We start from the raw sequence: 16,287 nt of genomic DNA, 5'->3' as shown, positions 1-16,287 counted from the left end.
GATCCTCCGGGTTGAGAACCTCTGCCACAGGAGAGTCTTCTGGCTCTTCTCCCCCAGGAGTTGAGACGGGGTTTACCAGTGGATCCAGCCCGTCTGGAGCATGGATCCCAAAGGGTGCTGTAGGAACAGCAGGAAGAGAAGGAGCTCCCTCCACAGAGGTGGCCTTCTTGGTCTTCCTTCTTCTTGCCTTAAGCCTCACCTTTGGCTCGGGTACCTGACTCACAGCCAGACCCTGTGTCACCTGTGACATAGTGACTGCAGCAGCAGTCATGGGAAGACCATCCGAGATCAACCCCAACTCTACTAGATCATTTCCTAACAGAATGTTAGCAGGGACATGGTCCTGAACCAGGATAGGAAGCTTTGCTGTCTTGTCTCCAATTATGAGTGTGACTAAGGCTACAGGTGATAATTTGGGAGGCCCACCAGCTAACCTGGTGGTTCTCAGAGGAGCACCTACATAGTCATCTGGCTTGAGCAGGGTCCTGTCCACCACTGTCATGCTTGCCCCAGTGTCTCTCAAACCAGTAGAAGGCTGGCCATTCAGGAGGACACTTCTCAAAAATCTACGGGTGTTCTGTGGGATATTCTCCAGCACTTCCGCGTACCTGTCCCAGGCCCCAAGGGACACTAAGGAAATCTCTACAGGAGCACCAACTGTGATCCCTGTAGAGGAGGGGAGGACAGTGGCCTCCACCTCAGACATGGGGTAATAGCAGGTCAGGCTGACAGCCTGTACACCAAGTGCCTTACCTTTACACTTGGAGTCACCCCTCTTGTGATCCAGAGCCCCACAATCCCAACAAGTGCCGGCAGTGCGGGGTACGGTACGGGAACCACTGGGAGCCTGCTTTGCAGCAGGTGGACCACTACTCTTATTCCCACCCACAGATGACTTATCCCCACTAGATTTTTGGGTCTTAGGAGAGGAGGGTTTAGGTTTACCTGACTGTGACTGCTTTTGGGACGCCTCAGCTTTCTGAGAGGCCCCCTTTTCTTTGTCCTTGTCCTTCCCACTGGAGTCCTTAGGGGACACCCGGTGGGAGACCCACTTGTCAGCCAACCTAGCCAGCTTAAAGGGATCCAAAATGTTCTGGTCAGCAACATACTGACGCAGCTCTGGTGAACAGACTTCAGAAAAATGCTAAAAAAACAACAGGTGGGTCAATTCAACAAAAGTTTTCACCTTGTAACCATCAATCCACTCCATCATGATCATGTGCGCACCACTCACCCAGTCAACCCAAGACACATTCTCTCTTTTCTTAAATTCCCTGAACCTTTTAAGGTATTGTGTAGGTGTCTTGCCAAACTTGGCAATCAAAGCAGACTTCATACACTCATACTGACCCCTGTCTTCCACACTCAGTTTCAGAATACAGTCATGCCCAGTTTGAGGTACTCTGCTTAACAAACACTTCGCCCAATCTCTTTTGTCAACATCATGAATTGCACAAGCCATTTCAAATGCTTCAATCCATTGGAGGATATCAGAACCCTCCACAAACACACCAACCAAATCTTTCATAAACTTGGTGGCTGGAGACCTGCCACTCTCAACTGGTTTCACTGAAGTCTCCACTCTAGCTTTCTCTAGCTGGATTCTCTGACATTCAGTGTCCTTGTATTTGAGTTCAAGATCCCTATTCTTGAGTTCCACTTGCTGTGCCAGCTCCTCTTTCTTAAGCTCAGCTTCTATCTCCAACTTGCGTTATTCAAAGGCCAATTTCATCCTTAATAACTCAAGTTCTATGGAATTGCTGGGGTTCAGAACAGAGGCAGAAGGAATGGTGGCATTCCCAGAGACAGATTCAGCAGAAATCCCAGGGGCAGAGTCCTCATTGGTTGCATTCCCCCCCTCATCAAGAGTATCACCCTCAGTCTGGTAGTCGCACCAGGGCAGCTATCAGCTCAGCCCTAGACTTATCCACAAACTCTAACTCCCTGGCTTCACAAGCACTCTGGAGAGCCTCTAAGCTCATCCTAGTAAATTTACTATTTGCAATAGACTCCATTGCTTGTAATGCAGTTATTTTGTACACAACCAAACCTTAATTTATTAAAGTGCAGATATTTTGTAAGTGGCACGGTTATACACTGATTCTTAAAACCATAAGCATCCCACCGCTGCCAACAATGTAAAGACTGGAGGGGGGTGTCTGTACTTCTGCTCTCTATATGGCAGAGGAGAGGCACAGAGGACCCCAGCCAAGATTCTCTATGCAGTAGCTATGGTCGAGCAATCAAGGCCTAGCTTCTCAGGAGGTGATGCAGGCTGGTTCATAAGTACAGTGTAGTCCCCAAGCCCCCACAAAGGAATGTCCACACACTGTATTACTGAAAACACAGTCTTTATATAATTAATATTCAAAGGTATGTACACTATCACAATAACTCACTTTGTACTCAGAAATCAACAATGGCAAATATATACAATTCTAAAGTGGTACCACCAATATTATCAGATCTCATTAAAGTGCATCACCTATACTGTCAGAATGTCACACAGATCAATAACAAGGAAACCAGCAATAGAGATAGGAAGGAAAGCAAGATGGTTGACACAATTGGCAGAATACTGGCCCCTATCCCTAGACACAGTTCTGTGTGGAGATCCCCCCAAATGGGCAACCTGTAAAATAAAGATATAGCACAAGCCCAGTCCATATATGTATCAATAGTCTTATTTCCTCCTATAATGTTTTTACCCCCCCAATGTACCTGGTGGAGCAGAGTTCTTCGATGAAGCGTCGATGGATCCTTCCTGAGTGACCCCCTTTTAAGCAGGAGTCACGGACTGTCGAGAGGCGTTGAAGAAAGTGAACTTGGCGTCGATGAGAAGTTCGAGGGTGCTGAGACCACGGCGTCGATCCAGGCGGTGCTAGTCGGCGACGTCCTGCGGGCCACCTCGGCGTTTGATAGTTCTGGACCGCAAAGAGTTTCAGAAGAACTGTGGCCCAGCAAGGACGTCGAGTCGTCGAAGTCTTTGTGGCCTTCAGGTGGCGGGAAACCCACCGGCGGATTCTCCTCAGCGCGTCGGCAGCCTTGACTCTCTCCAGCAGAATAAAGCGGTTGTCGGTGCGGACATGGGAGTCCTTTGATTCAAATGTTCTTAGGCAAAGGAGCAGGCGGCTCCGGTCGTCGGCGGCACAGCGTCAAGTGGTCCCCTCTTCTGGGGCAACACAACTTCGACGGGCCTCAAGCGGTTACACAAACCTGCGAACCCTGGTCGACGGCAATGGACTTCGATGGCGGCGAAGTCCGGGTGCTTCACTTCGATCTCCTCGGCGGTCCTGTCTCCGGTCGACAGCCTTTCGAGGGTCTGACTCTCAGGGAGCTTCTCCGAAGGTCAGCTGTGCTCGATGGTCCCTCGGATCAGTCTTCGACAAATTCGGCAGCTTTCAGATCAGGTCAAAGCAAATGCAACAGCAAGTCTTCTTCTTCAAGCTGGGCGTCGAGGATCAGCAGTTCCAGTTACTCTTCAAGTGTAGACACAGCCTCTGAACAATTTCCAGTGGTGAGAGGTCCCCAGATATACTATCCTGTCTCTCACCCACACTGCTGGGTCACACTCAGCAGCCAATCATACAGAAGGGCATTCATGCAGTCAGTCAGCCAATCAGGCACACAGTGAATTCAGGCCATCCTCCCTCTCAGACACTCACAACAAGGAATGTGGATTGGGACAAGTACCCAGCCATGCAACACTACACACTGCATTCAGGCCAGTTTCGGGCAGGGATGTCTCAGTCTTTGTCTCTCATACCAGAAACCAGACAGCCACAACAATAAGTGCATATTGGACACACACTCCATTCACCCAGGTCCTACCCACAACATACAGTCACTGGGAAGACTCCAGCCAGTCTGGACTGGACTTCACAACAACACCATATATGGAACTTCCCCCCAACAGCCAGTCAGGGGGAAGGGACAGAGTCAGGGCTTCCCAGGACTTTGGGAAAACAAGGTAACAGGCAATAGAAAGCAAGAGGCCACAGGGGCCATCTTGTTTCCCATCAGGAATCAACTGATTCCAATGGCAGGGCCTGGGTATCCCAAAATGGAGGATACTCAGAGCACCTGTCAAATTCAGCATGGAGCTGCCACCAGCCCATACCCTGCTCTGTGGGCCACCCACAGGTGCCCAAAAACATACACTAGGGGCACAGGGTTGTACCCCACCCATGGGTGCCTTAAGGGCATCCCATGGGTCTGTACACCAAACCAAAAACTGGAAGAGCTGCACTGCCAGGAGTCCCACATGGACTCCTGGGCAGAAAAGAACACAGAACACAATGGAAAGGACAGGACCAGGACAGGGAGGCCCTGTCCCTCCAATGCATTTCCAGCATCACACCCCTCACCTAAGAACCCTACGCAAAAACAAGAGAAATGCAGAATCCTTATTGAAGAACCTCCCTTCAGCCCCTAACACAATATTAATTACAAAGAAGCCATTCTCCAGACCAAAAAAGACACCTACAACGATTGAATTATTAAAGCAAAATCTAGTACAAAAGAATTATTCAACATACTAAGAGAGTTAGAATCTCCCTCTTCCTCATCCGAAACCTGCATTAAAGATACTACATGGTGCACCAACATTCAGAAAGCCTTACTCGACAAAATATCGATGCTACAAGCCAAAATAGAGTAAAAAAATACTCCCTGACACAGCTCAAACCATAACCTTAACACCACAGCCCAAAACTCATGAACTGTTCAACTTCTCCCCTCTTTCCATTAAAGAGGTTGAGGATATACTCTCAAACTTTAAACCATCACAATGCCAGGGAGACATTTGCCCTGCACCAATCATCAAAGATGTAGCAAAGCAACTGCCACTCTTCATCACCATCCTAATTAACGCCTCATTTGAAGCAAGTATAGTCCCCACTAACCTGAAAGACGCGTGGGTCCTTCCCCTACTAGAAAATCCCACCTTAGACCCAAACATCCCTACCAATTAACGCCTCATTTGAAGCAAGTATAGTCCCCACTAACCTGAAAGACGCGTGGGTCCTTCCCCTACTAGAAAATCCCACCTTAGACCCAAACATCCCTACCAATTACATGCCGATTACAACAGTACCATTTCTCCTGGAAATCCTGGACATAGCAGCCTATCTGCAGATGCAGGAACATCTAGAAAATAACAAACTCTTCGGTCTCAGGCAATCAGGCTTCAGACCAGGACACATTACGGAAACGGCCTTGATTGATCTCAAGATGCAAATGGACAACTCAAAAGACAAACTAGCCCTCCTACTAATATTAGACCTTTTGGCTGCATTTGACTAAGTAAACCACAAAGTCTTATGCAACCACCTCTCAACAGCAGCACACTTCTCTGACAAAGCCAACGCTTGGATACAATTTTTCCTAGATAATCGATCCATGAGAGTCTTTGCTCCCTCGATTCTATCGAGCCAGCACCAGTCACATGTGGAGTCCCTCTAGGCTCGTGTGTGTCACCAACACTATACAATGTGTTCACAAAGCCTCTATTTGACGACGTTGTCTATTTTGGTGTCACCTACACAAACTATGCAGATGACACCCAAATTCTCATCCCCATTACCAGTGACTACATCAAGGACTCAAAAGTTCTAAATGAAATTTACCTCATCATACAAGCTTGGATGGCTAAGCATGGACTATGCCTCAACCCTGACAAGACAGAGTTATTCCTCTTAGGATCCCAGTCCTGACTTAACAGACTAGACGGACAATTCACATACTTTAACATCAACGGCAATAACATAAAGGTATCTAAGGATGTAAAAATGCTAGGCATCCATCTAGACTCCTCACTTACCCCGACTAGACAAATCAATGCAATAGTCTCCTCCACTGCCTACACCTGCAAGTTAATTAACGCTTTTAGAAAATTCTTATCGACAACTAACAGTATATCTATAGCCAGAGCATTTGTTCTTTCAAAACTGGATTATTGCAATGCGCTTTACCTAGGTACGAACCAGCGGAACCTAAATAAGCTGCAAGTAATCCAACATAATGCTCTCAAATCAGCAGTGAACCTCCCAAGAGCTCACCACATCTCCGAAATAAGACGCAACACCCATTGGCTCTCTGTCAACCAGAGGATTGCATTTTAAATCCTATCACTCACACATAAGTGCCTCGCCAACCTGGTGCCCAGTTACCTGGCTGACAATTTCACCCGAAACACCTCACACCGCCATACTAGATCCACACAAGTACAATGCTTAAAAATCCTGAGGTTTAAGCTCCAGAAAGGAGGAGGCAGCAGCTTTCCTGTGCTAGCTGCAAAACCTTGGAACACCCTTCCATTATCCTTAAGATCAGAACCTTCTTTCCATCTACTCAGAAAATATTCAAAAACGTGGCTCCTCTCGCAAGAGATTTAAGAATGTTCTCCTCTCCAAACAATGTAAGAATGTTTTTCTTTACGCTGTTCACCTTTACCTGCAAAATATTTAAGAATGTTGGCCTTTAATCTGCTTTCCTGTACTACACTGTTTTATGATTCGTTTTTCTACCACAATCTGCTTGTAATAATGTAACATATGTACTTGCAAGAAATGCGCCCAGAAGCCTCAGGGCTTTGTGTGCTATATGAATGAAGAAATAAATAAACTCTGCACTCAGAGTCCTTCATTCAACTTAGTTTCCCATTTGCTTTAAGTTCATTGTTCAATATTCCGCACGTTTGTTCCTTGCATTCACTTTGGTAATCAATGTTAGCAATTGTGCTGTTTCATGCAATTCAATATTCAAAATGAATAGTCTTTATCTTTCCTTTTACTTCGGTATTCAATATGTGCAGGTTTTGCTTATTTCATTCAGTTCGGTATTCAATAAATGTATCTTTGCTTGTTTCATTCAATTCGGTATTCAATAAATGCAGTTTTGCTTGTTCCATTCAATTTGGTATTCCAAAATTGCAATTTTGCTTGTTTCATTCAATTCGGTATTCAGAAAATGCAACTTTGCTTTACTTTCATGGACTGCTACTATATTCACGATCCCTTTGAGCGCCCGGGTGGTTCCAGTGTCCCCAACACTTACTAGGACCCAGCTGCTCCTCTTGATGTCTTCTCTCTATGCAGGAAAGCATGTTCGCCAAGTGCTTCGGTCAGCATACGCCGGCTCTCGTGCGCAGCTCTGCCAGTGCTCCACAGCAGCGCCTGCTGCCCACCTTCCCTTCCAATGGTTATCTGTCCGGCACTGTCCCAACATCAGGACTCCTGGGATCTTGAGCGGCGTCTCGGCTTCTCGCTCTCCCGCACGGCTCCTTTTGCTGTGTCTTCCTCTTCCCCTGCTGCTCTCATGTGCTTCTGCATTCCACATCTATACACATGTGATCCATTAATTGGTAACAGGTGTATTCTATCAATAAATGCTGCCTGGCTCTGATTACAAGGACATGCCTGACCTTCATGCATCTACTTCGTCCCAGCGCCAAAGTGGTGAGAGTAAGTGGTGTCTATTACTCTCTGTTCATCATCATATCATGTTTATTTCGGAAATGTATAGAACACTCCATAAAAACAAGACAATGTCCCTCATTACAAGGTGGGTGCAAAGGGATACCGGGTACCGGTAATGACACCGGTGCCGGTAATCCCTTTGTGCCCTACTACGAGGTCCCTTTGCGGGTCCCGTTGAGGCCGCCTCGTTTTACCAGGCGGCCTTAGCGGGAGCCGCAGGGGGACCAGCGAGCAAATAATGGTACCGCAAATTGCGGTACCGTTATTTGCACCTTCCCCATCCCCATTGAGCCCTAACACAGAACCTCTTACATTTGCATAAGATGGCCAAAATAATAAGAAATGAGCAAGATCCCCACCATCTCCTGACCAAGCTGCCACCATTGACCGTAGAGAAACGCAGTCAAAGCGTGCCCTATTAATAAGGACATGATCCATGGGTGACTCAGCCCACAGTAAATATTTCTGTATACCACGGGACATAATAAGCATAAGCCCGCTATTCTTGGGTTTCATTAGCTCAATGCTTTCTCTCGTAGCCTCAATAAAATCATGGAATCGACACGTCAGCATTCTTGCTTAACCTTGAGATAAAACATTGGGCGGAGTAAACAAGTGCGAGAGGTTCAGGTCTAATAATTGTTTCCTAATATGACACAACCACGGTACTCTTAGACCTGTATCTTTGGCGATCATAAAATTGATCAGCTAGTGAGTGGGTCAGTGTATCCTTCTCATTACTCCATAACCTGAGCCAATGAGAAACAGGCTGCAGAGAAATCACATCACCAATTAATATACAGCCCAGTTCTAGGTGTGTACCAAAGTACGGGACTGAAGTCGGCAAGCCCAATATTTTCTTGAAAAAGTGATTCTCCACTACCTGAATCAATGTAACATTACAATAACCCCACACCTCTATCCCAAATCTTACAACTGAAACTGCCTTGCCATTATACAATTTCAAAAGTAGGTCAATTGGTTTGGCTCTAAACATACGCATAGACCTAAGTACCCCACCTATGGCCTGCTTGAAGCAGACTGTCTGTTTACTTACATGAAGAGGGGCCAAAGTTAGAAGAAGAGAGGCTAACTCCCAATAGTCTAAATAATCAACTCTGGGGCTCACAGCGCCTTTACAAAACATTGCCATAAATGGCACCCTACGCCCCCTCCCACACAGCAAGCCAGCACAGCTGACTTCATAGTATTTACCACCAAATGCAAACTGTCCATAAAACAAGCATAATCAGAGATCAGCCTCTGCAGGCCTCTCTTGGTACGTGTCATTAAAACAGTGTCATCAGTGTACACCTGCACTGGCAGAGACCGACTGCCCAGCTTGGGTACACTGAGAGAAGATCTCAGCAGATGTTCATAACAGAAGAGAAAGGGGGCCAGGACACATCGCTGGCGCACCCCGAACTCCACTTGAAAAAGGCCTGTACATCTACCATTAGGACCGAACCTGACACAGGCTTGTGTTGAATCATGAAATCTAGCCAGGAAACACATCAGATCCAGGGGACAATTCCTGGATCTGAGCACACCCTCACAACCGCTCTCGTTTACCTTATCTAGAAACAAACAACCTCCTGGGACTTACACAATCTAGCTTCAGACCCCTGCATGGAACAGAAACGGTGTTGATCAACCTTAAGACCCAAATTGAAAATCTCAAAGACAAGGGCAAACTGGCCCTCCTTTTACTATTAGACCTGTATGCTGCGTTTGACCTAGTCAATCACAAGTTCATCTGCAACCAACTTTCCACATCAGCACACTTCCAATCTTTCCTCAACAACAGAATGAAGAGGGTCTTTGCACCCTCAGCCTCTGCACAACCAGCAACGGTCATGTGCGGATTCCCGCAGGGTTCGTGTGTATCCCCCACGCTCAATGTGTTTACGAAACCACTGTTTGAAGATCTTGACTATTTGGGTGTCACCTACACAAATTATGCCGACACCCAAATACTCATTCCGCTTACTGGTGACTATGCCACCGATTCCAAAGAACTGAATAATATCTATAGTATCATCCAAGCCTGGATGGCCAAGCATGGTCTTTGTCTAAACGATGACAAGACTTAACGCCCCATCCTGGACTCACCGTCTAAAAACTAGAACCTTAACACACAGATCAACTCATTTAACATTGATGGTAACAACATCCTGGTCTCAAAAGCTGTAAAAACTCTAGGCATCTACATCGACTCTACCCTGAACCTCACTAGACAAACTAATTTGATTGCATCCTCTTCTGCCTACACTTGTAAACTAATCACAGCATGTAGACCATACCTCACGACTGCCAACGCATAACCTTAGCCAGAGCATTAGTCTTATCCAAGCTTGATTACTACAATGCTCTTTATCTAGGAACCAATCAACAAAACCTGCACAAAATGCAAGTAATTCAAAACAATGCCATTATTAAACACTGCCAGATCTGAACACATCGCCTCCTCCAGACAGAACCTGAACTGGCTCTCGATTAAATAGAGAATTTTCCTCAAAACCATAGCCCTGACACACAAGTGCTTTACTAATAAAGCACCCAGCTACTTTAGTAACAACATCTGCCAAAATATTTCAGAACGCCCTACCAGAGCTGCCCAGTCTCATTGCCTTAAAGACTCACGCTCCAAACTTCAGAAGGCTGGAGGCAACAGCTTCCCGGTACTTGCAGCAAAATTGTGGAACTCCCTACCATTAACGCTCAGATCCGAACCATCCTTCTCCACTCTCAGGAAAAATGCAAAAATCTGGCTTTCAACACAAATGAACTAACTATCCACCATCAATGATGTACTCACCCTACTACATGCACCCCTCTCCCTCCTGCATGTCACCTGTTATATCACCACTAGTATTCTACATGCATTTCTGTACTCTATCATATGATATCACTTGTAACCCCATTTTGCCTCCTTATACAATACTGTCTTCTGTAACATAATCTTGTATTCATAATTACACTGTATATATCTATGTAATTTATTGTAACATTGCCACAGTATTGTAACCTATTCTGCAAGCAAAGCGTCCAGATGCCTCAGGGCTTGGTGCGCTCTACAAATAAACAAAAATACCAAAAAATAAAAAATACAAATACGAAGGTTATGCTCAGATCCATGAATGCCAGGTAATTTGGCTCCCCCTTATATAGGCGTGACTGACAAGCAAGCGTGTGTTTAGCAACATGCAGGTAAGGGTTTTACATCTATGGGCCTGTGAGTGCTGGTCCACAGAGGGATCGCAGAGCTGATGTTAGGGATATTATCTGAGGTAGGAGGGGCATATGATTAATGCCGGTACATGGGCTATCTGGTAGGGGTGGAGTATGCAGGTGAAAGTCAGAGTAGTAGGGTGAGGTGTGGCTATGCATCTGTGGGGGGAGTGGCAACAATAGGGTGTAAGAACTCCCTTAACGCCCCTAGAACATGTAGTGTTTTAGGCAAGGGAATGTTAGAAAACCCTAGGAAGTCAGCTAGCCATTGCCATTGGGAAGCCACCATAAGCATAAGATCAAACTCCAAGACAGCCGGGGATACCAAATCCAAGTATTAACCAGGGTTACAGGCACCTGGGATACAGTGGCGGTAGATCAATGGAGACGAGAGAAAGTGAAGAACTGACCTAGGACCAATAATCTGAAAACCCATTACCTTAATCTTAAATGAACACACCTCTAATCAAACTTACCTCTTTATGTTTCAAAATAAAGATCTGGGAACCTTCCAAATTAGTCATAGTGGGTTTTCTTTGTGGCGTCCCATCACAAAGGTCAGTGTAAGTCAGAAGTTCTCAGCCAGTCGTCATACCTGTAATTGTTCCTGCTACTTTTCAGAGGACAAAACAATCTGCACTGGGACTGTTACTGGCTCTCCAATTCTGTTTAAAGAAACCTGCCACTAAACCACCATTGTCTCAGAGTTTTGTGAAATACAGAAAGTTTTACGTTATGTAATTGGGTCACTTGTAGAACAGCATCTGTCTCTTTGTGCTCCAGTATCTGTAGGAGAAAACTATAGGGTGGTTGTAGCCTTGTCAGGAACAGAGGGAGCATGGCAAGATTGCTTTGCGTCTGTGTAGTTTGTTGCAGATCAGCAGGGAGCAGGCTCTGTGTGCAAGTGGTTTGGATGTCCAGAGTGTCTAGATTAAAATATTTGACTTTTATAGATGTAGAGTGGTAAGTTGGTACATCTATTCATGGGGTGTCTTTGGTCGTTATGTTAGCCTAGAGTGTTTGAGTGTTGGAGTTGTGTACTGTGGTTAGTATTAGGTAGGGTGAGATGGCATTGCATAATGTGTTTTAGATGTTGGATCCCTTCTTTATTGATGTGCTGTGGTTCTCATGGGTAGTTGGTATCATATTTGTTGGGCCACATTAAAGCTGGTCAATAGCCCATAGCACAGTTAGGTCGTTAAGACCTATTTAGTGTATGTGTACATTATAGGAAGCCCTCCTCTGCTTTCTGCTTGTATAATTCCACTGGTAGTTTGGTTCTGTGTAGGTGTTTCATTGACTGATCAGTAACAGGTAATAGGAATAATTGTATGGTCTGACCAAAAGCCAATTCTTGATAACATTCTGGAAATCTACGTGACAGTTGGGCGATGCAGTTTTGGTAGTTCTGCCGTGTCCAACAGAGTCCTGTAGCTCATTTTAGATGCTTGCAGAGATTCTGAGCTCTTTGATGAGTCCTTTGGGCACTGGTGCTTTGTGGAGCATTATTATTGGTGACTTATAGCATGCTTGATGGCGGACTCCTCCAGCTTCTGTGCCGAACCAAGGACCAAGCACATGGTGCACAGCATATTCTTGTTTCCAAGGCAAGCACGTTACTGCTGAGTCATCCTCCTGACCTATTGGGAGAATTAGTGGACTGAGCTTTGCTTTCTCCGCTTGAGCCCTGGTTCCTTTAAGACACCTGTGTCTCTCAAGGTCCAGTGTTAATTTCATTGTTAACATCTTTATGCGACTCTGCGCTGGTCTTGGATTGTTGGCTGCAGTGAGTGCTAACATCTCAGCCCCAAACTGTCTAGCGAATCTAGACTGTATTGTTTCTAGCCCATCCACCATAATAATATTTACAGAGACCTACACCTACTCATATACATTTTGTCCAATCCCGGAATCAGCTGCTGTCTGTGTATAGAAAGACTCGAGCAACCAGGCTCTGTGCGGTGGGGGACTTCATGTGCAGGGTTTTGCAGCATTGTTGTGGAACTGTTTACTGACTACAGACTGTTTATATTCATTGGAGGGAAGGCCCCATAACACTGAAGAGTACTGAAAAGCTGCTGAGCCAATAATAGTTATATGAAAATGTGTTGTAGGCTGAGCAGGGTACATAAGGTGCTATATGGAAACCGCTGTGGAGCCTGGAAGGGGACACGCTCCATAGCAACAGGTAAATCATACTCTAATGTATTCATGTATGTTATTTACTTCCTCTGTAATCTCTGTAAGCATTTCTTAGTGACCATTCTTTCGACTGACAACTTGCAGCAGCCCTCTTAAGGAATAGGGGAGCAGAGAAGATCTACTAAATCGGGGCCTAAGGCAATAGGGCATGGGAAGAGTCAAACTAATTGAGTCCTTAAAGCTTATAGGGTGCCCCCAGCTAAAGCTGTGCTTTGATTTATACTGACAAGCTATGGAGTTAGCCACTGGTATCATTTGATTATCATAATATGAATATTTATTTATCTATTTTTATGTGAACAGATTGGTTTGGATAAGGCATATTGTGAGATAGATTTTAGGATTGTACTTAGCGCTCAATAATTGCATTATATATTGTATAGTTAATGTTGGGCAATTTTGACAGGACATTCAATTGAACTGCATTGTTGTATTATTGCATTGGTGTATCATATTGTAGTACTGGGTTTCTTAGTTTTCCTTTTATAGAACTTAACATGGCTAAGCTTGAGCTCTGCATTCACCATGCAAGGAGAAGAGAGACCAGAAAAGGTGCCACTGAAGTCTATTGAGAACTGTTTAAGGGAGGTTGTTGGGGAGTTCGACGCCAAAATAACTCATGCGGCGTCAACATCGAACAGCATTTCCAAGCAGAAGGAAGGAGTCATTTCCTCCGTTTTTGAAAGAAATAATTTGAATAACCAAATACCTTAGAAACTAATATCAGAGGGATTGTGCTTATCAACTTGAGGCTGTTGGATGTACTAGCTGGGATAAGAGAAAGGGACTTAAGCCTGGTGGGCATAATCTGAATGAGCTAGGGTCCAAGAACCAGCAATTTAAGTCTTCTATCACTAACCAGGCTACGGTTATACAGGATGTTCAGGATTGGAACAGAACAGGCCTCTATCTGTCTATGGCTGCAATGACACGAAGGTGCCAACCCTCAATAAGCAGAATGGGATCTTTACAGTCAAACACAAAAGGCCAGGTCGTGAAAAGCAGAGAGGGAGAGGGGCTCCTTTTGTAGGTTAAAAATTAAGTCTGGATTTAAGGGGCTAAGAACAACAAAAAAAGGCTTTTCAAAACGTGTTCTAGAGTTTGGTGATCATGATTGTGAATGATGATGTACAGTTAGGTCTAATTGAATTTCATGTTATAAATACAAATTGTAAATGAAAATCAAATTCATGCAGAACGTGAAATATGACATCACAACGGAGTTTTCAACAACTTCCTTTTTCATGTTCTCACCTGGCTGAATCCCTGTCACATTTTGGATTTGTCCAGGGTAAAGATACAGTGAATGCAACAGACTGGATCAGACATGGCATGACGGGAAGCAAGAATATATATAGTGCAGTATGGCCCTTTTCCCCAATCAAGGCTAGCCAAGCAGAGCTGCTCATGGTGTATGCCCCAGGGCATGAGAGTATTTCGCAGTCAGGGGGCAGGATTCTAACATTTCAAACTTTGATCCACAGATTCCGGCTGCTGTGTGCTTGAATGCAAAGAACTATATATAAATACAGTCTCAGGGACAAAAGATGTACATTTCCAACAGCAACTGCATGCAGATCTCAGCAGATTATACATCATTTCTGTCTTTCTAAATCAAATTCTAACACAGATAAGATTAGTTTAATCCTTTACGTGGGTTTAGCCAGACTTAACATCATAAAAATTCTGAATATGCCAGTGATACTATTTGCAGCTCAATGCCAATCCATAGAGCACACTTTTAATTTGTTTTATCACAATTCTCAGAGTTCGTTTGATCGGAATGCTCAGGTCCCCCGAACCAAATATGAATACAAATGGAATAATTGAATAATGATCTGAAGTGAATATGTTTTGATGCACGAGTACTTAATATGTTCTAATAAGCGGAAATCATTAACCTTTGAGCTGTGTAATTTCAACAAGGTTTGATCCAATTTGACATGAAGAAATAATGTGCGTGGGAGATTGTGTGTGGTTGTACGATATTCCACAGTGAACTTTTCCTAATCAAAAAGACAAATTGTTTCTTCACATAGCCACATGCTCACTCTAATAATCCCATACCTGCTATATGCGATTGTCAAGCCTGCTGCTCAGTCATACTCAACATAAGATCTTTTGATGAACCATCCACTTTTCACTCCACCTTATTCTTTAAAAGACTGAATTCATTTTCAAAATAAATTGTAATAATATAATGATCCACACAACATGTCACATATGCCCTTCCTCACTATATTAAGTGATATATATACTAACCTCCAAATGACACTGTTCCTTCAGAGTATGTTTTCATGTGTTGCCTCAGGGACTGTTGCTGCTCTTCTGTGGGCTGGATCCCAAGATAATTTAGTGCCTGAAAGAATTTCAAATAACATTTAACATACAATTGTTATAAGCCTCCGATGTGGCCTGAGTACATATAGATACCTCATGAAAGAGGATACTACAGCAATTTTGTTTTCAACATTTTTGCTAAAAAGGTCTAGACCCTGTTAGCCCCTAAACACAACTGATGGAGCATGAATATACCTAACTAAACGTGTTTTAGAAGAATGGTTATCCGATGCGATACTCGGAATCTATAGCCCAAAATGCCCATAGTGAAGCAGCTGTGATAGTTCCAATAATAGAAGGGCAGGCTAAAAACAGTGTTGTGAGAACACTGGTTTTAGTAGAATAAACATAAGGAATGCATGGGAACAGATGATTGTGTAAATGGTAACTGTATTCAATAGGCAATCTACAGTGCTTTAGAGAAGCTAAACATTTTCTCAATGAAACCGTTCCAAATGTGTATGCTGTTTTATGGCCGACACAAAAATGGGAATCTAGGATTACAATTGTTAAACTACTAATCTTGATGATGCCATGTTCGACTGCGGAGTGATCTGTGTACTAATACATTCTGTAAATGTACACTTAAGATCTAGCTCACCCAGGTTTCACAGAACATTGAAAGCTGCCCCTTGGCGATAAGGTAATCTAGAAACCCCAGGCTCACCATTTTCTGACATTTTATTCCTCCAGGGTTTGTTGGGTAAAGTTCTAGGTCTACATTGACTAGGATCTATAACCATCAATCCCTTTTTGGTAATCACATTTAATTGTGTCAGAAAGAAGTCCTGAAGTGTTAACAGTAATGTAGAATTTCTAAGTTGCATCAAATTTCTTTTTAGGGCATGAATAACACCTGACAATTGAATGCTTTAGCCAACATATATAAAATAACAAATAGACTGGTTTGTATTTTCACCAATTTATTTATACAAAATAGCATTTAACCTTTATTAATAAGCATTACTTAAAAAGCATGAATTTTGTTAAATAATCAATTCACGGTTTCAGGCCGTATTTCAATAATAGTTGTGAG

At 44.0% G+C, this 16,287-nt stretch overlaps 1 protein-coding gene across 1 annotated transcript in view; it reads right to left on the bottom strand.

The window, feature by feature from the left end:
* Nucleotides 1-16,287, bottom strand: part of STXBP4 (syntaxin binding protein 4) — a 775,907-nt gene that overhangs the window by 492,124 nt on the left and 267,496 nt on the right. The window contains exon 8 of the mRNA XM_069654926.1: nucleotides 15,174-15,270. Coding sequence (XP_069511027.1) covers nucleotides 15,174-15,270 — 97 coding nt within the window. The remainder of the gene's footprint in view (nucleotides 1-15,173; nucleotides 15,271-16,287) is intronic.

The sequence above is a fragment of the Ambystoma mexicanum genome, chromosome 3q (assembly GCF_040938575.1).
Source record: "Ambystoma mexicanum isolate Mex_15411 chromosome 3q, UKY_AmexF1_1, whole genome shotgun sequence".
Lineage (NCBI taxonomy): Eukaryota > Metazoa > Chordata > Amphibia > Caudata > Ambystomatidae > Ambystoma > Ambystoma mexicanum.
This window is presented reverse-complemented; position numbering and strand designations above follow the sequence as displayed.